We start from the raw sequence: 22,256 nt of genomic DNA, 5'->3' as shown, positions 1-22,256 counted from the left end.
ATAACGTCCGGTATAATTGATAGGGGCAACGAAATACGTGTCAAAATGTGCATCAAAATCAAAATACCGTATTTGGAAAATGCGACATGGCATATTTTTGTACCACGAAAATGAATGACTTCTTTATATGTTTGAAAATTTCGGATAATGGGATTTTTCAAAAAATAAAAATAAATTGGTGTTTATACCTACGTAAAAAATATATTAATGCTATGTAGGCTAGATAATAGTTTTAAAATTGTTATAATAAAAAAATTGTTTATTAAAGCTTGAAAAAGTTACTAAAATTTTGTATCTATTTTTTACCATCTTTATAATTTAAAAAAAAATTAAATTTATTTATGAAACTTCAAACTTTAAAAAAATTATTTAAATTTCGTAACTAATTGGCTGATAACTTGGCTAGCCTTTATTTCCAATACGCAAGACACGCTTATTCAAAAACCAGTTGACTTGTAATAATTGTAGCAATAACCCTCAATATTTGGCCTTTAACATTCTCTATTAACGTGGGACGGCGTCGCTTTAAAGAAACGTGGTTACATTTCGACTCCAATTTTTGGCAAGAAATCAAATGATCAATTTTGATAACTCAATTAAGAAAGCCTATACCTTGAATGGATAATATAAAATTCTATTTTCTTATTACGCCATAAGGCTTTTCTATTCCCTATAGTATAACATAGGTTTTAAATGTGTTACTAAGTTATATATATAGTTAATAATATAATTTCTAAACCAATTAAAGTAATATAGGGTAATACAATTTAATACATAATTTAAAGTTTTGAAAATGATATTTTTTTAATAAAAGGTAAAAATAAGCTTTAAAATTAAGAAATTGTCTATCAAATTTTATCTAAAACTTGGGTTTGGTGACCATGCCATAACATACTTAAAATCTTTATGTAAACATTAATACTTTTGGCATGTTTTAAATCATTAAATTGATTTTGTCATTTTTTCCCGTCGCATTGTTGTAATATTAATTGTATATCGTATTTATTATTTACTTTTATCAAAGTGCGAAAAAACAAAATAAAAAAAAATAAAAAAATATTTGAAAAATGACTTGACCTATTTTAGATTCAAGCGCAATCTGTAATATAGGAAATTGCGTTTTCCAGTTAGCGAGGCTAAATATAAGTTTCAATAGAATTTGTAATATCCAATATACCAAGGTGATATTTCTACATTTAGTTTTCATTGTTTTGAAATACCTTAATATGGTGCAATTTTTAATTTGCTTTTACTATAAATGTCAAAACACAAATTTGGAAATTTGTTCTAAACTTACCTATGTTAAATATAAAATACAATACAACAGCAATATTTAAAAATAATAAAACTATTTTTAAATAACTTTAAATAATATAAACGGGTTACAAGTCAATTTTATTTATAAATTTACTTTTTAAATTGTAATATTAAATAGTTTATATTTCTTTTAAAATGATTTTTTTCCTCATTTTAAGTAAATGTAACATATTTTGTTTACATTTTTAAATAAGAATAAAAAATACATTGTTGTTGAAGATTTCAGTACAGCCAACGCAAGTCTATTTAATTGCACATGCCAACTGAACAAGTGCTTTAAAATATTTCCTCAAAGAATTTTAATGACCATTCCGTTGGGACAATTCCATTGTCTCTAAAGACTAACATGTGCTGTATTAAAGCATGGTAGCCTATTTTTTTAGTTCTCCAAAATAAGCACTGTTATATCTTTGTTATTCAACTATTATATTTATAACATATTTAAAAGTAACAATAATTATGTATATTTGTTTATTTCTTTTTAATTAAAACTATTAGCTTTTATATATCATAGAGATAAACGGACGTTATATATTTGTAAATGTACAATTTATATGCCTACAACATATTTCAAACTGCCGTTTGTGGTGAACAAGAAAATTATCACTGACAAATATTATATTAGTTAAGAGTTTGCGACTATGTAATAACAATTAAACTGTTAATCGTAAACCGGCTATCGACTAATCATGAATTTAAGGACAAATTAGGAATAAAATATTCATTTAATTTTAAGCCAGGTTTTAAAAGCAATTAGTTGGCCCTATCAAATACCAACTAAATCGATTTTTGGCATAATTAATTAGTCTTATATAAGAAAAAGTGCAAATTTATTAATATTTTATATTTTATAAGCGCTGTGTTTAAACCATTACATTGAAATACCATAATTAATCATTTCAAAACTATCGACTAGCAGCTTGAACAAAAATAGATTGATTAGGTTAAAATAATGTTTTAGGCGGTAATGTTTATTAAAGTTTCAAAAAATGACGTAACAAAATTTTGCATTTGTGTTATTAATTATTAATTACTGCAAAATTTTGTTAAAATTGACATTCAATGCATATTTGGTATGTCTTAAAGATTAAAAATACCAGCGTTCTAATAATTGATAAGCTATCAACTTTGGTGACTATGCCATAAAATACTTAAAATCTTTATGTAAACATTAATACTTTTGGCATGTTTTAAATCAATAAATTGATTTTGTCATTTTTTCCTGTTGCATTGTTGTAATATTAATTGTAAATCGCATTTATTATTTACTTTTATCAATGCGCAAAAAACCAAAATAAAAAAAAAAAAAAAATGTTATTGAACAAAATGGTGGTATTATCTGATTTAGTTCAAAACATTGTCTAATTTATTAAATTTTCTCAATTCATTGGACTTAAACAACGTAAAAAACACAAAACAAGTCATAAATATTTAATTGCAAACAGTCTTTGTCTTGTAAAGAAAAGTAAACATGTTTTTAAAGACACAATAACACGGGTTTTGCCATAAAAAACAGGCCTAATTAATTCCAAGAAGCATTCTAAACTGGGTAAACCCAAAACAGGGTGGGCTAAAAGGTCACCCAATACTTAGAAATTTAAAGTCGACCTTCCTATATTAAAAATAAACCCAAAAAATTAATTCAAAATATCAAGGGTTATTAGACAGACTACCACACAATTCAGTTAACTGACTACTGAATTGACGCAGGCTAGCAGCTATGACGTCACAATAGTGCGACCTTTAATCTGCCTTATAACTGACTATGCGGTTCGTGCACGCAAAATGAAATAAAAACCACAAGGTTTAAAAAGGCATTTGGCATTTAGATTTAAACACTTTTTAAAAAATAAAATCAACTCGTGATTATAATTAAAATTTTGAATTACTTGTACATTACGGTTCTTCGTGGGTTCAATCCCACTGATCTCATGCTGTAGCGCCCTTGAGTAAGATGCTATAAACAGTATAACCCCCTGCTGAGCCAATACTTAATCAGCAGCACAATTATCGAGCAATTATAATCTATTATATCCCAAACTGCCACAGGCAACTCGATACTGGGTCGGAGTAACCGATGTTACTCTATGTTTAAGTCGCACATTCGACTTTCCCACATCGAGAATAAAGATATTTACAAAAAAAAATATTTAGAACCGTAAAAGTAATGAGATGTGAAAAGGCCAATAAAATGCTGTTTTTTAAATTAGCCAATAGATCCTTTGTTTTAATTTATTATTCGCGGTCACAGCCTATCTTAAATCATAAATAATTTAAAGCACAACGTCACTTGCCCATGTTATGCGTTATGGTATGACAATTTTTTTTGCCAGTAGGTAGTGGTATAAGGGCTATCCTATTACGTCACTGGAAATTTTTAAAAGAAAAAAAAAATTTTTTTTTAAATCTAAATATTAAAATTTCTAAAAAATTTAATATCTGTTTCTAGCTATGACCCAATATTTTAAGATTCTATACTACAAAAGCTATAAAATAAAATATAAAAGAAATAAAATAAGCTGTAAATATTCTATAGTACACTAAATCTACAATTTAAAAAAATAAGCTCTTTTTAGAAGATTATTTTAAATATTAAAATTAATAAAATTTGATTTAGAAAATTATTCTTAAATGTTAAATATTAGTTTAAATTAATTAACTTATAAAAAGTAAATTTAAAAAAAAGAAAAGCAAATATTTTTGGCCCGAAACCCTAAGTTCGATTCCCACTGTCGGAATCGAATTTTTAAGCAAATAAAAAATTTCTAACAAAAAATGCCATTATTAAAAAAAATCTAATTTTTCTACTCTATGTCCTCTAGCGCCTCTTGTGTTTTTCTCATTCCGTCTTTTCTCGTTTCTATATCTTCGATTTTATTGTAGAGCGACCTCGCTTCTTCAAAGCAGTTTCTAGCTTTTACCAACTGGCCAATATCTTGATATAGAAGACCGAGGTTGTAAAGCAACTGGGCTAAAGTAATATGCCTGTAAAATGTAAAAAAAAAAATTTAAAGGTCTTAAAAAATTTAAGACAAAACAGCTTTACCCTAGGTAATTTCCCCTTAAATATATTTACCCCCTAAAAATTACCCCTATAAAAACATGTAAAATTTTAAGGATACCCATTTCCTTTACAAACTCACAAAAAAGTGACCCTCAAAAAACACCAAAAGGGTAACTCCCACCCCTATACTGCTTTTTTACTAGCCCACACTTGTTGGAAATAAGGGTGGAAAAAGGCAAAATAAATTTTACACAACCGCCCCCAAAACTCACCCAACAACAAAAAAACCCACTTAAAAACAGCAACAACCCTAACCTGCAGTTGCCGCCAAAATTTTCCTTCATAATATCAATACCATCTTGCAATATAACCTCTGCTTTATCGAATTCCCGCAACTCGTAATGCCCTATACCAATACTGTTCAAACTTTCAGCTTGGTTTTCAGCCCTAAATGTTGGATCGACTTTTGCTCTGTTGCTGGTCGCCATAAAGTCGTCGTGCATTTGTAAGACGACTGCCATTGCTTGTCGGACCTGTGACGTAATAATAGTTGGGTTGTGACGTCATAATTTGAGAGGAATAGTTAGGGGTAGCGTAGCAATATGATATATATAAAGTAACATTTAAAAAATTTTTGTTTGAAAATTAGGTTTTTAAACTTAATGTTCCAAGTTTGATTCCAGCTACTACCATATAGGAGTTTTAAGACAATTAAAATATTTAAAATTACAATTTTTTTTTAATTTACCGAAGTTGGAGGTTCTCTTTCATCACTAACTCCTCCCAAACGCTTAATCAGCGATCTGACCACGTGGCGTGCCTTTGTGACGCACTCGCGCATGCGCACCATGCGCTGTCGTTCGTCCGGCAGTTTGCTGTAGGCCTCCTGGGAGTCTCTGTAGCGCCCTACAGCGGCGGTGAAACGGCCAGTGCTTTCAAAGGCAACTCCAAGAATATTTAAGCAGATGGCCCTGCATTGATTTTGGAATCCCTTGTCTAGATCACAGACTGTTAAAATCTCACTAAGCTTTTCATACATTTCTAATAAGACGTGCAGAGCACTCCGAGCTTCAGAAGACCCGCCCTCTACCGGTTTAAGCTTCATCAGAGTTTGAATTACGTCACTTAAACCACCGATGCATAGAATCATACCCTCTACTGCCTCCCTGCGGTTTTGCACGGACGAGTACAGATCGTTGGACATTTCGTAAAACCTCTGCGCGTCCTCATACTGCTTGTTTTTTAAACTTTCCCCGGCTTTAGCCTTGGCGTTTTTCGCAGCGGCCAGCACGTTGGTCTGTTGCTTTTCAGTCTTCACGGTACGGTCGTTCACATCACGTGACTGCATGTTCTTGATCGCCTGCTGGAAGTGGTAGCCTGCTTCGTCTATCTTACCAAGATTAAACATAGAACCAGCGATTAGTTCGTGAAGATAACACGAGGTTTTTTCGAGCTGCTGCTCAAGCATTGGCAGCGCTTCGGCGAACTGCCCCATTCGGTATAACTGGACGGCCTTATCTGTAAAACAATATTAAAATACATATTTTATGCAAAGTGGTTTAAAAATACAATATCAAAATAATAAAATAAAATTTTTTTTTTTTTATTCTTTTTGCTAGTTGACACCCCTGTATTAACTAAAAACTTTAACTTAAAAACTAATCCTTCAAGTCATATATTAGCGATATTTTTATACTCAAAAATTAATAAAGTTGGTGTCACTGAACACAAAAATGATTTTAACTGTAAATAATTTCACCTACTTTTTAAGTTATACAACTTAAAAAAATATATAGCCTTTTACTTACCTAGAGAGTCAGCTGGCCCTTCCAAATGCACCATGGCTATTTTAATATGAAAATGGCATTCCAGTTCGTATACACACAACTTGTGCCTACTAAGACCACTTCTTTCTCCAACTATCATTAAATCTGCTAATCTTTTTTCAAGGTCTGCCCTGTATTCTTCAGGTACTAATCCAGCATCTGTAAGAGTGTGTTAAAAGAATAATTGAGTGGGAGTAACTAATATTACTTTATGTTTAGGTCGTGAATCGATCTTAACACATTAAGAATAAATCGAAAAACATAAAAGAAATTTTAATAAATTTTTTACCTTGCTTTTCTTCCATTCGCATTCCCCCAACACGATCTCTTATCTTGGTACATCTACTAATTATATCATCCCGTATCTGCCTAACAATGTTGTCCATGCTGAACAGTAAGTTTTCGTTCACTCCGCCTGTACAATTGTCGCCCATTATATTCTTAGGTTTGCGATTATTGAGAGCTGTAGAGGGTCGTTCTGTGATATACATAAATTTATTTTAAAATTTAAAAACTGCAATGTTACAATAAATAAACAATTAATTTTGGTTTAGGTGTTTGGCCCACTTAAGTTTTACAAGTTTAGAGTATTTTTTCAATTTTTGAATAAATTGACCATGGTATTTTTTGAATTGACTTTGATATTTTTTGCTTAAAAACGCTACGCCTTACTCAAAAACGCTACAACATGAAAGCAGTGGGAATCTAACTAAAGACTATAATAATCCGTATGTGTCGCTACGAGGCCTGCCCAAAGTACCAGTTATGTAATTATAAAAAAACTTTAGTTTTTAAAATTTAGGTGTGCATTTTATATATACCATTTATCCTAATCTACCGCCATAAAGGTTTTTTCTAAATCTAAACTAAAGTTTACCGTAGGCCTAACCAAAATTTACCTGCTGTTGTCCTTGACAACGAAAAATCATTTATCGGATTTGTCATAGTTTCAATATTACTTGTAACTTCAGACGACAACTTTTCCACATTCGAACTTTTGCGATAATTAATTTCATTTCGGGATATTTCTTCTTCAATTTCATTTTCACTGCTTTCAGAATCATCTAATATCGTAGAACCATTTGAAGAGTCATTGTTATATACTCTTGTTGCTAGACGAATGCCAGCTGTACTACTGGTAAACGAATTCATTTTTATAAAGCGAAGTTGTGAATTTTACCAAAAAGTGTTTAGGTAACACACTAGCCTAAAGAAACATACGATTTTTAATAGTATTTGTTTAGTTAGGTAGTGCAAAAATTCAAGTTACATAGCAAAAAAAATTGCGCAAAGAGCTTAATATCCAATTTTTGAGGAGTTTTTGTTTAAATTCCATTTAAAAACCTTTTCCAGCTTTCTAGATGACAAAATTCTGCTAAAATTCAACAATTGTTTTTCGTTTACTAATACTACGACATTTAGTTCAGCATTTAACCAAAAATACAACCTTTCTGTCTCTTAACTTTAGCGCTTCTAAAACTGCTAAGCTACTAAAAGTACAACTGTTACTGTTGCTATACTTTCCAGTACTTTTAAACTACGTTTTTAAAATTTAAACAAGTAGTTAAATTAGGCACAATTACACTTTTAAACCCCAGGCAACTAGTTGTAAAATTTCGACACTTCTCTACGAATTAAGCGAGGTATGACGGTATTGTTGACGTCATAATTGTCTTGCTAGGATCTTATCAAAAGACAAAATTGATTACTTCTATGGATACACTGAAATTGTTGATTTAGGCCTAATTTAAACACTTTTATTGTAAAGTTAATGTATTTTATGATATTATTACCATGTGAAACAAATTACAAACAAAAAACAAGCTGTTTTTTAAAGAAAAAGTGCAGGCAAAAACAATTTAGTCTTAATAAAGCGCTATTAATTATACTATCACTAAAAATTAGTTATTTACATTGTGCTTTTCAAATAGCATAATTTTATAAATAGTAACTTAACTTTTTTATTGTTTTAAACATTAATTATGCACATGCTAAGTAATATATGATAAATTCATGCGCTATAGAAAAAATCGGCTTGCTAAACATTTTTAAACAAAAAATTAAAAAAACATTAACACAATGTTTGCATCAGCAGTTTTACATAAAAAAAATCGCATTTTAAATGTACAAACAATTTTGCAGCGAAGACAATATTTTGTAAGACCTAGTAGCTGATTAAAAATTAGTGTACTTTTTTATTGTTAGTAACGTTATGCTATGTAACTGTGTGTTGCAAATATCGTGTAAACTATCATTTAGTCTTAGGCTGTCCTTGTTTTAGTTTGGCTTATTAAAAAAGGCATCTACGCCGTACAAAACCGCTGTAACAAAACCGAATATGACTCCACCCAATCGACGGCTATACCAATATTGATCAAAATTGGAGCAATTCATAAAAGCTGCAAAGCATGAAGATGCTGTCAGAAACAGAAGAATGCAAAGACAGGACCATCCGAACTGAATCATAAGAAATGGCTTGTCCCGTACCCTAACATACAATTTTTATTACATTTTATTTTATTTTTTTTTAAATCTTTATCCTCGATGTCGGAAGGTCGACTTCACGGCCTAAACATAGAGTAACACTAGTTACTCCGACTCAGTCTCAGGTTGCCTTTGGCAGGTGGGATATTATAGATATATAATTACCTGATAATTAAGCTGCTGGTTAAATGCTGGTTCAGCAGAAGTTAATACTGTTTATAGCGCTTTACTTAAAGGCACTACAGCATAAGAGCAATGGGGATCGAACCCACGACCTCATGTAGTGTAGCCAAGTGTTCTGACCATTACACCACGCTGCCGGTTGAGCTTATAGCTTAGTTATTAAATAAATATTAAATGCTACAAATAGGTTTTGACAAAATCAGAAAAAATTTTGTGAAATTTTCAAAAGAAAATCGCTTACTTATCCGAAGGCAGAAAAATATTGGCTAAAAATATAAGAACTGTAACACTCCAGCCTATACAATAAACTGTCAGCGCATATGTGATTCCACTATCACAAGATCTAAAAAAAATAAAAAATTGAAAAATTCTGAAAAAATAGTTGTCACTAAAAATGGTCTAATTTTAATAAAAAATAACGGTAATTTAATGGTATTTACTTGTCTATACACCAGTTGTATCCAGAATCAACCAGTAAACCAAAGGTAACACCACCACAGAAAATAACACTTGATTTGATCCATCCTCTTAAGGTAGCAATGTATCCTAAAAAAAATACAGTTAGAGTATATTCGCCCATAATACCGAAAACTTAAATATAATAAAAACATTTTACCGAATATTGAGTCAATCTTTTAAGGGGTATTTTTAAAAGGAGGGTAAGTGTAAGAAGGGTTAATACAAAAAAGCACATTGTCGAAAAATGACAGTTTTTTCGGTAAAAATCTTATTGGTAAAATAATTTTTGGTTGTATGACAGTAATCTTAAACTGTATAACATTTTTATATTTAAATTTATACGTGATTTAAAAAGGCCAACTTTGCAGTTAAATAACAACTAAATGTCTAGTAAAAAATTAATTTAAACTGATACCTAAATTTGCTGGGGCGTATCCTTTCAAAAAGTAGGCCTCGACTCCGTACAAAATCGTTGTAGCGAATCCGAATATTACACTGGATATTTCTTCTGCGCAGTATTTTCTAAAATCAAATAATAACAAATAAATAAAAACGCAATGCATCTTTTTTTTACAATGTTTTTTTTAACATTAATGTTTTTTTTTAACATTAATAATGTAAAAAATGTTTACCTGTTATAACCGTTTTTGCAGTTTGGGTAATTGATTGCAAATGTAATGGATGCTGCTAGAAAATTAAGAGTTGATATCCAAGCCCAAATAAAATCGAATCCAACAAAGGAACATTTACCGCCGCAGTGCATTTGCCTGCCAAGACCTAGTACAAAAAAAAATTAAATTCATTTATTTCTAATATGAGAAGACTGACTTTTACAGTCTAAATATAGAATAACTGATAGTAAGGTGTCAAGTTGCCTTTGTCATTTACCAATATTTCTGATTTGGTGATACTTTTAGGTCTTTTTTGCGTTTTATAGTTTTATGCAACAAGGCCAAGTTTTAGAATTATTCTTAAACTTATACATTTTTTTAACCTTACCTTTAGAAACTAACTTTCTAAATATAGAATAACTGATAGTAAGGTGTCAAGTTGCCTTTGTCATTTACCAATATTTCTGATTTGGTGATACTTTTAGGTCTTTTTTGCGTTTTATGCAACAAGGCCAAGTTTTAGAATTATTCTTAAACTTATACCTTTTTTTAACCTTACCTTTAGAATTTAACTTTACCTACTATCTCAGTTATCTAAAAATTTTTAACAAAAATGATGCACACTTTTATACAGTAACAATAAACGCACCTATACATTTAACACTTTATTGTTTCGCTTACCTGAGACATGAAAGAAATAAAAGAGGACTGATACACTCCATGAAATAATATAAGCAGCAAAAACCCAAGTTCTTGCCACATTTATGTTGTAGCTTCCGTTATCAGCTTGTAAAGCCCATGCCACGCAGCCAAAAAATATGACAGCAAGTTTAATCAGGCCTTCTTTAGAAATGGCATATTTAGGTCCTTCTTCCATTTTGCGTATTTAAAATATGTACAACTCTTCCTTAACTGGTGCGAAATTCTGTTTAAGTAGATTATGTTAGTTCTAATTACTTAGTTTTTTGTATATTCTAGTTTTCTGAATTTTCTGACTTCTGTTTTACAAAAATAGAAATATTTGACAGTTTCTTTGATATTTTTCTAGTTCCTCGTAACAAATACTTGTTTTCAGTTATTAAACTTTCGTTATTTTGTTGCCAGAAACCTTTCTAAAACAAACGCCTTTCATGTTTACAAATCGTAAACGGAACAATTCAAATAGACATAAATACTAAAATGTTAAATATAACAACATATGTTTAATAGATAACCGCCCTTTATTTACCTTTTTACGTGTTTTCCCTTATTACAACACAATGTAGGCGTAGTTAGTTTGTGTATTAGGGATAAAATTGCGACATTTTTTGCCATTTATTTCATATTTTGCTAAATAAGATAGGCTATATAAAAACCGGTCTACTTTATATATTAACTAAGGCTACAAATAATTTATTATTAATAAAATTTTGACTTCTGACTATTTTATTTAGGCAACTATCAGAAAACTACTTCATATAGAAAATAGATATTTTTTACTACGTTGTATATTTGCTATTCGCTTAAAATTAGTTAGAAATCACTTTAAAAATACTATTCTAAAATATCCAGTGCTATATTTTGAAGAACTCTTTTTCTGTTCAAAGTCGTTACATCTTTCCTACACGACTATTTGTTTGCTAAAAGCAGGCAGGCTACGCCCAACCAATACCTTAGAGACGTAGCCCTTGTATTGACACATGCCGTACTCAAATAACTTAGAAAAAACAAAGCGATACTTTCTACTGGCAAACAAATTTCGATTTGCTAAGTAAAGCTAATCTAACCTTGCCGCGCCTATTATTATTACGTCATAACAGTTTACAAATATTAATCTAACCGTGGTAGTAACTTCTTTTATTAATTATTTAATATATTTTATTTTTATGTTAAAAATATGTTAGATGACTATGGCATGATTTTGCTATAAAACCTGGTGTAAAAACATATTAATTATATTATTACGTCATGTTTTAAACTATAATATATTGTTACTATCCTACACATATCGTTTATTAATCACAGCTAGCCCTAACTCTATTTAAAAAAAAACAACTTATTTTCTAAATAGAATTTAACTTATATGTTCATTGTCACAAAATTTTGCCATAACCAACGTACCGAAAAAACATTTTTTTAGAACACAACATTTTTCTATATTGCCTTATTTTATATTTCTGGCAACACAAAATAAAAACACTAATAATAAAGTTCTTGTAAATCATAAATATAATAATCCTAATGTGTAAGAACAGTTACAAACATTTTTAAACAAAATTTTGTCATCAATTTACATATTTTAATTATTGCCACGGGTACCTGTTAATTAGAACAAAAAAAACTCCTAATTACTAAATTTGTTCATTAATTTTATATTATTTAAATTTTTTTAATAACAACAATATTAAAAAATGGAAAAAAATTTTTCTGTAATTTTTTTCTTTATATGTATTGCAATAAAATGATTAAATAACATTATTAGTACAATAATTTTATAAAAGTTTAAACCTAAAGCTTCAATTTTATTATGCTTCCATAAATATTAATAAAAAAAGTCAAATTTTGCAGACTAATTGCAATATTATTAAGTGCACCTTAAAAAATATACACAAAAATTCTAAATTTTAAATGTTCTAAGGGCAAAGGTTTGTTGAATAATAGCTTGGCAGTTATATATGTTAATGGGTAAACACTATAAGCAGAAATCTAAAAACAAAAAAAGCAAAATTCAGAAAATAAAAAGAAGACCAAACCAAAAAAATTTAAAGTGGGGTTAATATAACCCCATCACCCTAAACCCTTTTATTTAAGAATTTTGGGTAAACTTATTTCCATATTTTGGGGTATTTTCCCTTTCTCTGAACTTTAACGTAATTTTTTTTCGGTTTTCATTTATTTGCTTCTAATGTTACTTTTTTTTAAATATAATGCAATAAAAAACAAATATTAAATTTAACTATCTTGATTTTAAACAATTTTTAAACTACCATCACCCTTTACCTATTAAACATAAATAAATTTTAAAACATAAATAAAAACTTTTGTTCAGTAACATTTTGACAAATTTTTCTACATTTTTACTTTGATGTTGTCTTACTATCTTGCTAGGTATCCGTTCTTGTGGAACCTTTATGATGAGCGAAAAAACTCCGTAGAACGTAAACTTGGCTAACTACAACTACGACCATTATTATGATTTGAGCAATAGACCAAATCTAAGAAAAAAATAAAAGTGAGAAAAAATTTTTTTACAAAAAAAAGTAAAAATTTAAATTTTTTGTACCTGAACTCTTGAACTTAAAATTTCGGCAAAAACTCTTCCTTGAAGTTCCCGTAGTTGAAAATGTTTTTGAAAGTTGATAACTTGTTTTAAACCCTCATGAATTTTTGCACATGCACTTTCCATCTGTTTATTAAAAGATTTATTATTATTATTTTTTTTCATATTACCTTATGGTAATAGGTTATATGTTTGATAGGAAAATGTGTGCTGTTGTGATATGTTCAAGCTATCCGTAAAAGCAAGGCTCAAGGGTGAATAGTTTGGCATTGGTGGCTTAAACCCAAAATATGTTGGCTCAATACCCAACACCATAAATAATTATGATTTTTACCTTTTGATATCTTACTTAAAAACTCACCAAAGTTAAGGCTGTTGTCCTGTCCATGCTTTCTAACAAAGGCTTATCATCCCCCACCACCAAATCAAAATAAACAACTTTGTGAGTTATTGTGGAAAACTCATTGCTAAAACATATCTAAAAAATCAAATTCAAATGCAATTAATAATTTTTTTTTACCAATTGCAAAAAAATATATTCCAATTTTAATGATTTTTATGGTGTTACATCAAGTATACATAAAAAATTTGACAAAAAATTATTTTTAAAAAAAATTTATTTACATATAACCCAGACATAAATAATTAAACTCCAAAATATTACTAGCTCTTCTAAATGTTATTTTACCTTATAAACCCCAGCTTTTTGTGTCTCCCAGTTATAAGAATCATATTGTTTTCTCTTTTCTGAATAAAGTTTTAAAGAATCTGGGTCTTCTATTGAACAGTCTACATCATATCTTCCCCCACTAACAACCTTAATTCAAAGTTTTAGTTTATTAATGTACTTTTATTTTTTTTTGTATATATCTTTATCCTCGATGTGGGAAAAACTTAAACATAGAATAACATAAGTTACTCCGACCCAGTCTCGAGTTGCCTGTGGCAGTTTGGGATATTATAGAGACTATAATTGCCCGGTAATTACGCTGCTGATTAAGTGCTGGCTCAGCAGGAGTTTATACCGTTTATAGCGCCTTACTCAAAGGCGCTACAGCATGAGATCAGTGGGGATTGAACCCACGACCTCATGTGTGGTGTAGCAAGTGTTCTTACCACTACACCACGCTGCCGGCTTCTACTTATTAAACAGTAAAGCACAATAAAATAGGAATTGTAAATAAATATGACAAATTTATAATGTCACGGCAGCGTGGTGTAGTGCTTAAAACATTTTGCTTCCCTACATCAGGCCCAGGGTTCAATTCACACTGCTCTTATGCTGTAGCGCCCTTGAGTAAGGCGCTATAAACGATACGCACTCCTGCTGAGCTAGCACTTAATTAGCAGCATAATTATCGGGCAATTATAATCTATAATATTCCAAACTGCCACAGGCAAATCGAGACTGAGTCTGTGAGTCCAAGTTACTGATGTTACTCTATGTTTAAGCCTCGCATTCGACTTTCCCACATCGAGGATAAAGATATATATATACAAAAAAAAAACATATGTTACTCTATGCTAAGGTAGTTAAGTCAAACTTCCCACATCAAAAATAAATAAATATAAAAAAAAAAAATAGGCCTTACTACATGAGATTCTGGGTTTGATCCCCACTACTTTTATAACGTAGTGCTTAAACTAAATATTTTTTTACTAGTTACATTAAGTTGCCAGAACTTTTTATCACCTGATATTCCACGTTCACTTTCGTTCCTTTTTCAATTTCTTCATAAAAACATTGTTTTGAATTATCTTCCAATTCAAACGTTAATTCAACACCATCAACATTGCAAATAAGTAACACAATTAGTGACAGTGTGTACAATAAATGCTGCTTTATTTCCATTTTTATTGTTTAACAAACCTATAAAAAATTACAAATTACAATTTTTTAACAAATTAAAAAAAAATATTCATTATACGTAACCATATTTTAGTGTTGCCAGTTATTTTAGATGTTTCTTGTAAATATTTGACTTTAGTTAAAACAATCAAAAGTCAACATAAAAATAAATTTTTCTTTAATTATATTAAAATGTTTTGCAGAAATACTATAAAGTTTCTTTGTGTAGGACAAACACGAAAAATAGATATACCTTAATTGAGGATAAACTAAATGACGCGTTTAACGACACGTTGACCTAAATTGAGTTTAATTTAAAAAAACGTTGAAATGACTAATTGACTGTCATTTGCAGGCTATTGTTATGGTTTATAAATCGTTATCTCTACTTTATCATAATACTCTAAAATTTCAATTTTCTTATTTAAATTAAATAATATTACTAAGCATTTTGAAAAGGATTTAATAATGTTAACCGGCAGCGTGGTGTAGTGGTAAGAACTCTTGCTATACCACACATGAGGTCGAGGGTTCAATCCCCACTGATCTCATGCTGTAGCGCCCTTGAGTAAGGCGCTATAAACGGTATGAACTCCTGCTGAGCCAGCACTTAATCAGCAGCATAATTACCGGGCAATTATAGTCTCTATAATATCCCAAATTGCCACAGGCAACTCGAGACTGGGTAAGAGTACCTTATGTTACTCTATGTTTAAGTCGCGCATTCGACTTTTCCACATCGAGGATAAAGATATATACAAAAAAAAATGTGTTTTTATTTGCCATTATAAACAAAAAAGTTTTAAAAACTACTTCAATTTATAAACTAAAGCATTTTTTAGACTAATATTTATATCTGTATCTATAATTAGAATAATACGTTTACTGAACAGAATTTTGAAGTAATTATTTGACGTTTCTATAATAATCGAACTTAATTTTATTTTCTAAATCAAATTTAACGTAACATACTTCATTTAATTGGTTTTGTCTATAGACAGAATCCATAATACGTTGTTTATGTCTAAAATGCGTAATAGTCTATAAGGTAACATCAATTTACAATTGGCTTAATGTATTTTTTATTGGATTAAAATAAAAAATTAAAATGTCAATTTTCGACGAATCAAACACAATATAAGCGTGTGGATATACTTAATCTAATAAAATATTTTACGTACGTTTCTCAGCTGCCTTTGTGTATCAATTTTAAATACGCTCTGATATTTATTATGTTAAATAATTCTAATTTGATTATATAAGCTATAAATACAATCTAAAAAAACAAAAATAATCATATTTTGAACATTACTTAAAATGATCTCAAGCACTAATTCTGATGTTGTTAAAAATTCATCAAATGTTTTCAATATAGACAGAACTAATTTAAATGTATTACCAAACAATCCAGTCTTGTCCTACCAAAGCGCAGTTCTGCAAAACGAAAAATGGGCCGCTTACTTTCATAAGTACTTAGTGCCAGTAACTTTAGAATGGTTGTTTTCTTTACCAGTTCAAAGCTGGCACTCGAATAACATGCAGTTAAGTAACTTAATGCAAGAAAGGCAGACTCATGACTGCAATGGTAAGTCTATATAACATATTAATTGTGTATTTATTTATTTATTGTTTTTTTTGTATATATTTTTATCCTCGATGTGGGAAAGTCGAATGCGCGACTTAAACATAGAGTAACATCAGTTACTCCGACCCAGTCTTGAGTTGCCTGTGGCAGTTTGGGATATTATATGGATTATAATTTCCCAATAATTATGCTGCTGACTAAGTGCTTGCTGGGGATTAAACCAACGATCTTATGTGTGGTGTAGCAAATGTTCTTACCACTACACCATGCTGCCAAAATATAACTCAAAAAGTTATTGCTTTAAATTTTAATTTTAGTTTATTTCTAACAAATAGTCACTTTTAATACCACAAACCGATTTTTTTGACCTAGTCATAAACTTTTTTAAGTTAAATTAAAAACTGTTAAAAAACTAACCTTATATCAAGTTATATACATTTGTTATATATATTACAAACTATCAAACTTAACACAAACTGTTTTATCAAATTAGTTGAACCAGAATTACAATCAAATTTACAATACCCAAGTTTATCAATTAATTCAACGCTGGCAGATTCATCCAAAACTCGAAAATCCGAAGCTGAAAAAACAATGCAATTAAATATCAAACAAACCGAAAATAAGTTGTTGAACAAACTGAATAATATCGAACCTAATTTCAATAAACAAGCAAGCAATTTTAAGACAACTAATGCTTCGAGTAATAACCATTATCCGACTGTAACGGACAAGAATTTGCTTGCCAGGACCCCCAAGAAAAAATTACACAAAAATGCCAATAGCGGTTATACAGAAATTAATTTTAAAGACAAAATGCTTGAAAATAAAGTCGATAATTCATCTTCGAATTACCTTCAACAAAGAAGAAGTCGCACGCGTTTTTCGCCAGGTAAAAAAAAAAACTTTAACAAAATAAAAAAAAAAAAAATTTTAAAAAGAAAAACTATCTATAAACTCGGTGATAAGAAATAAATAGCATTGGTGCGACTCAAACCTGAAACCTTTTGGTCCTTTACTTGACAACCTATACTAGATACCTCACTACCAAATTGATGTATATTTAAATTTTTTTCTAAAGACCAATTAAACGTTTTGGAGGATGCTTTTACGCTTGGTCATTACCCGCCAGTGGGAGTCAGGGAGAAACTTGCTTTGCAAACCCAGCTAACCGAAGCCAGAGTTCAAGTAAAGAAAAAAATTAAATTTTACATTTTTGATAGCTAATTGATAAAAAAGTTTAATGTAAATGTACATTATCAAATAATGGCATTAAATATAATGTTAACTTTAAGTCCTTTAAAGTCTAAGTAAAATTAGGTTTGGTTTTCGAATCGGAGGGCGAAATGGCGAAGATCGGAATCGAAACTACGGAGGGAAATTCCCGTCAGGGAAATTCCCGACTGTTTATCATATCCGTTGCATTCATATCATAATAACGAAGACAATATCATCATTTAACCTTTTTTCTAATTTTGCATAAATAATTGCTCTTTTTTGTAAACAAATAAATAAATTTATTATTCTATTAATGCTTAATAGGCAACTTTAAATTTTCTGTAGTTACTGTATATTAAAAACTTTTAATAAAATAAAGAATTATTTTTAACAAAACCAATAAACAAAGTTATTTTCTTCATTTTGGTACTTGTAATTATTTTGACAATTCAATATTTATTTAAACAAATTAAAAAAGACATAAAGAAGGAAGAAAAAAATAAAATTATGCCTACAGAATTATTACTATAATTTTAAAGCTATATTTTGAACTTAAATAAAAACTAAAAAAATGACAATAAAGAAAATTAAAAAAAAATCATAAAATAAAAAGCAATCTATTACATTTTTGCTTTACCTAAAAAGTTTGCTAAAATACTAAAAATGTTATTAACTATAAAATAGTTATAGGCCTAATTTCATTTTTTTGAACTTTGTGAGTTTAAAAGTATTAAAACAAAAAGGCACACACAATTTAATCATCAACATAGATCACTAAACGCATAGCTTCATTAGCCTAGTGGTTATCCAAGGTTATTGACCTAATTTCCTGCTATGTTAGCAATACTATGTAATCATGGATTTGGTGCTTGATATGGTAAATTATAAGTATCATAATCGTCTTCTGGAGTGCTTATTCGGTCCACAGGGTGATTATAATCACATTCGTCTTGCGGTACAAAAGATAAATGTCGTTTAGGCACTTGCTCAGAAATTGGTGGCTCTCTAAAAGTCCTGCCTTCTAAATACGTCGAGTTTTGAAACGAGCCAGGCTGTTTGAGACTACGTCTATACTGCGGCCTGTAACCGTGCGGGTGCAAGTCGTTGTAAGAGGTTACCGGCCGACTGCTGAATACGCTTCCACTACTGCTACCTTCTTGTAGACTATCTAAAGGTTGATGTGGTTGATTTATCTGACTGTAATTTGGTTCTCGGTTTAAAGACGTTCGTTGGTAGCCTAACGAATGTTTTCTTTGCTTTGGAAATCGCGACGGCCCAGCGTCAGTGTACAAAGACGTATTCCGTTCAGTTACAGAGCGATGTATTTTATGCGACTGAGCTCTAACATTGGGTTGGAATTGCACAGGCGCCGATAACGCTTGTCTTACTTGAACTGGATAGTTTTGACTAGGCTGGTTTGTATCTTCTAAACCATCGATGCTATCAAAATCGCTGTCTGAAGTAAAATCGTCGATCGGTACAGCGATTTCTTGTTGCTGAGCGGGTATATCCGCGTATATTGGCTCAATCGGGACTGTATTTTCAGGTAAATTTGGTGGAATTGGTGGTAGCTGCTGCTCTTGGTAATTACCCACGCTAGCAGGAATCACAATCGAATCAGAATGTCGGTTCTGTAGGTATTGGTTAGGTTGATTCGGGAAGTATTGACTTGCTGCATTGTTTATAGGCTGGTCTGTGGCGTTTGGCTGAAGATAGAACTGGCTTGGTGAATTTTGTGACCTAGCAGGCTCTGGTGCGCGGTTGGGCGACGGTGGTAAAACATCATTTGCTGACGACCTACGAAACCATCTCTCGAATGAAGAAGAACTTGTGTTTCTTCGGGACCTGCCGGGCACCATAGTTGTTGTTGTAAAAGTTGAATCGTTCCTTGCAGGTTTTCGAAACCGAACTGACGATATTGAGACATTTGAGAACTTTGTTTTGTAAAAACGAAACAACAGAAATAGAATTATACCTAAAACGACCACCGCTATTCCAATTCCTATCCCAGTCATTAGTGACGATGTTTCTTGCTGACTACTGTTACTGTAAACAATACTGGGCTGGTGACTGTTATTTGTAGTTGTATTACCAGGTAAATTGTGAACAGTCAACGAAAAAGTTTGCGTATTAGCTTGCTTAGTAGTTGTAGCTAAAAGTGTCTTTGACAAAATTTCAACTTCTTTTTTGGCATTCCGTTTAAAATTGGGGCATTCAGTTATGTGGCACGGCCTGTATTCTACAGTCAAGTTAGTCGCATCACCAATTTTAACAGCCGCACATTTTTCTAAGCTAACAATTACACCATTGTCCATACAATTCCTAATCCATTTCTGCGTACAGTTATAATTGCAAGACTCGGTAGCCTTAACCCATGAACTCCAAGTAGGGCACGGGTTAGTGTTACAAGACTGAGACTGTGTAGTGTAGGTCTTGAAGGACCGAAATCGAATTCGCTTTGTTTTTCCGCCACCGCAAGACTTGTCGCATTCTTCCCAATTTAGCCAGTTACCGTAACAGTATTCATTCAAATAGTAGTACACACTATTTTTAACGCATGAATGTTCGCCGTGCCAATTTTTAACGCCTAAAAGACAAAAACAAACCTTTAAAAACCGGCATAAAATAAAGCAAAGGCAGTTTAAAGTTTGATTAAAGATAACTATTTTAACACTTTTTTAAAAAGTGTTACATTTACCTGCTGGTTTTCGTTCTGTATAACAAATATCGACCGACACTTTTCTATAGTATTTACAATTATATTGTGATATTTCTATTAAGGGACCAGACACTTTATTCTTAACCACAGGAACAGGGCATTGGAAATCTCCCGACGAGGTGTAAGTGCAAATATTAGAGTTACCACCGTTTTCAAAGTACTTTTCAATAGTAATGCTTCTAACCCAGCCTCCAAAAGTAAGGTCTAGTAACTGCATTACCAGTAGGTAAAAAAATAACATTTTGGCCTGAATTATCATGTCGTTTGGTCATTAAATCTTTAAGGTATATATAAAAGGCAACAACTTAAACATTTATTCACTAATAAGAAGCACTTGTTCATATCTGTATAAAACATAAGTTACAAAATTATTACACATAAAAAAGGGCTTACTTTACAGATCTTAACTTAAGTTATTACTTTTACGGTAACTTGAAATATATATTTATATACCCTAACTCTACATATCTGTAAGTAGGGTATTTTTTATAATTGCAGTTACCGATACTTATATAGTGCTAACGTTTTATAGCTTTTGACAATCATAATTTTTGGATAGCAATAAAGTAAACATGCCTTAAAAAGTAACTGCATTTAAATTGATTGAAAAATAAATACAGTTTCTATAATGCGGTAATTTTGTTTAGAATTTCATAATCTGGTTTAGTTAAATAATAATGAATAGGAAAATTTGGTTTCTATTCAAAATAGAATAAAAATAAACCTATCAAATTACAGTTTAAATAAAAGGGTATTTAATAAAGCTATTGTATATATACATATATATTTTTCGCTATATAAACAGTTTTTTTTAAATCAACTAAATCTATTCAAAGATTTTTAAATTTACTTATTAACTAAAACTATAAAATATAACTGCATTTAAACTAGCCAAAAATAGTCAAAAAAATCAGATAATTTATTATATAAATATTAAATAGCGACTTTATTTTAAATTATTTATATTTGTAAAAATATTTTTAGCTTATCTTTTAAAAAAAATCTAAACCTAGCTACTAAACAAGATTATTTTAAGCTGCTAAATCCTAGACTTAATTCAAAACAAAAAAAGTACTTTTTTTTACAAATTATGGCGTAAAATTTTACAATTTACAATCTTGCAAACTACCTAATCAATACCTATGATATGATATCCTTTTTACCATTGTTTTGACATGAATTCTGTCAGTATGACGTAACAATAACCTGATTGCATCATTTTTTCGTCACATAGTATCTAATCACGACCTAAATTTTGTTATGTAAACAAAAATTTTACAACGTAATGGAATTATGATTAATTAATAATACACAAATATATTATACACCTTATATTAGTGCCTGCTTTAAGGCTTTTATTGTAAGCCTTTCCGTTTTTAATCGAATTACTTTGACCTAGTAAAAATCGATATGAATAGATTTAAAGACGGGAAGTATTCGTTATTTTTTCTATGCAATTCGACTTGCATTAGTTTATAATAATCGATAAAATATGCACTTAATAACTAACCTAGTTTTTTAATGGATAGTTTGATAAATTAACCCTATAAATAGTAAACCTATTTCAACAATAATCTAAAACTTATTTTATTTTTTTTTAATTTTTGATCTTGTGACACCATTTCCACAATTTCCCTTTTTTTATAAAATGACGTCATACCTCCCTTCCGTTGATCATTGAACGTTCTAAAATGACGTCACATCCGATTATTCTTAGGTAATAATGAAGGGCTGGTGTCCGG

The 22,256-nt window shown here is 30.3% G+C and overlaps 5 protein-coding genes across 8 annotated transcripts; 1 reads left to right on the top strand and 4 right to left on the bottom strand.

The window, feature by feature from the left end:
- Positions 1-3,682: 3,682 nt before the first annotated feature.
- LOC145752970 (uncharacterized) lies at positions 3,683-7,330 on the bottom strand. The gene is made up of 6 exons (XM_082569350.1): positions 7,047-7,330; positions 6,437-6,625; positions 6,130-6,306; positions 5,070-5,839; positions 4,637-4,854; positions 3,683-4,302 (listed from the first exon to the last, which is right to left on the bottom strand). Exons 1-6 carry the CDS (start codon positions 7,297-7,299, stop codon positions 4,122-4,124), a joined length of 1,788 nt encoding a protein of 595 aa, XP_082425476.1. The 5' UTR covers positions 7,300-7,330; the 3' UTR covers positions 3,683-4,121.
- Positions 7,331-8,000: 670 nt separating this feature from the next.
- Positions 8,001-10,805, bottom strand: LOC145752878 (myeloid-associated differentiation marker homolog). The gene is made up of 6 exons (XM_082569243.1): positions 10,566-10,805; positions 9,906-10,050; positions 9,689-9,795; positions 9,255-9,360; positions 9,056-9,157; positions 8,001-8,635 (listed from the first exon to the last, which is right to left on the bottom strand). The coding sequence occupies exons 1-6, from the start codon at positions 10,759-10,761 to the stop codon at positions 8,425-8,427; spliced, it is 867 nt and encodes a 288-aa protein (XP_082425369.1). The 5' UTR covers positions 10,762-10,805; the 3' UTR covers positions 8,001-8,424.
- A 1,372-nt stretch (positions 10,806-12,177) lies between these two features.
- On the bottom strand, positions 12,178-15,032 carry LOC145751859 (transmembrane emp24 domain-containing protein 7-like). Of its 4 annotated transcripts, none has more exons than XM_082567982.1 (6): positions 14,837-15,032; positions 13,832-13,960; positions 13,505-13,621; positions 13,147-13,269; positions 12,937-13,078; positions 12,178-12,569 (listed from the first exon to the last, which is right to left on the bottom strand). In XM_082567982.1, the coding sequence occupies exons 1-5, from the start codon at positions 14,993-14,995 to the stop codon at positions 12,968-12,970; spliced, it is 639 nt and encodes a 212-aa protein (XP_082424108.1). In that variant the 5' UTR covers positions 14,996-15,032; the 3' UTR covers positions 12,178-12,569; positions 12,937-12,967. The 4 variants fall into 4 exon arrangements, with proteins under 4 accessions (XP_082424108.1, XP_082424106.1, XP_082424109.1 ...); XM_082567980.1 differs by having other exon boundaries at positions 12,945-13,078; XM_082567983.1 differs by having other exon boundaries at positions 12,961-13,078.
- A 1,288-nt stretch (positions 15,033-16,320) lies between these two features.
- LOC145753509 (uncharacterized) lies at positions 16,321-18,038 on the top strand. The gene is made up of 4 exons (XM_082569913.1): positions 16,321-16,577; positions 17,071-17,469; positions 17,659-17,765; positions 17,898-18,038. The coding sequence occupies exons 1-4, from the start codon at positions 16,529-16,531 to the stop codon at positions 18,036-18,038; spliced, it is 696 nt and encodes a 231-aa protein (XP_082426039.1). The 5' UTR covers positions 16,321-16,528.
- A 410-nt stretch (positions 18,039-18,448) lies between these two features.
- On the bottom strand, positions 18,449-20,850 carry LOC145752148 (uncharacterized). Its single transcript, XM_082568367.1, has 2 exons — positions 20,494-20,850; positions 18,449-20,382 (listed from the first exon to the last, which is right to left on the bottom strand). The coding sequence occupies exons 1-2, from the start codon at positions 20,771-20,773 to the stop codon at positions 18,650-18,652; spliced, it is 2,013 nt and encodes a 670-aa protein (XP_082424493.1). The 5' UTR covers positions 20,774-20,850; the 3' UTR covers positions 18,449-18,649.
- Positions 20,851-22,256: the final 1,406 nt, after the last annotated feature.

The sequence above is a fragment of the Corella eumyota genome, chromosome 5 (genome assembly GCF_963082875.1).
Source record: "Corella eumyota chromosome 5, kaCorEumy4.1, whole genome shotgun sequence".
Classification (NCBI taxonomy): Eukaryota; Metazoa; Chordata; class Ascidiacea; order Phlebobranchia; family Corellidae; genus Corella; species Corella eumyota.
The sequence above is the reverse complement of the archived record's forward strand: the minus strand, read 5'-3'. Positions and strand labels throughout refer to the sequence as shown.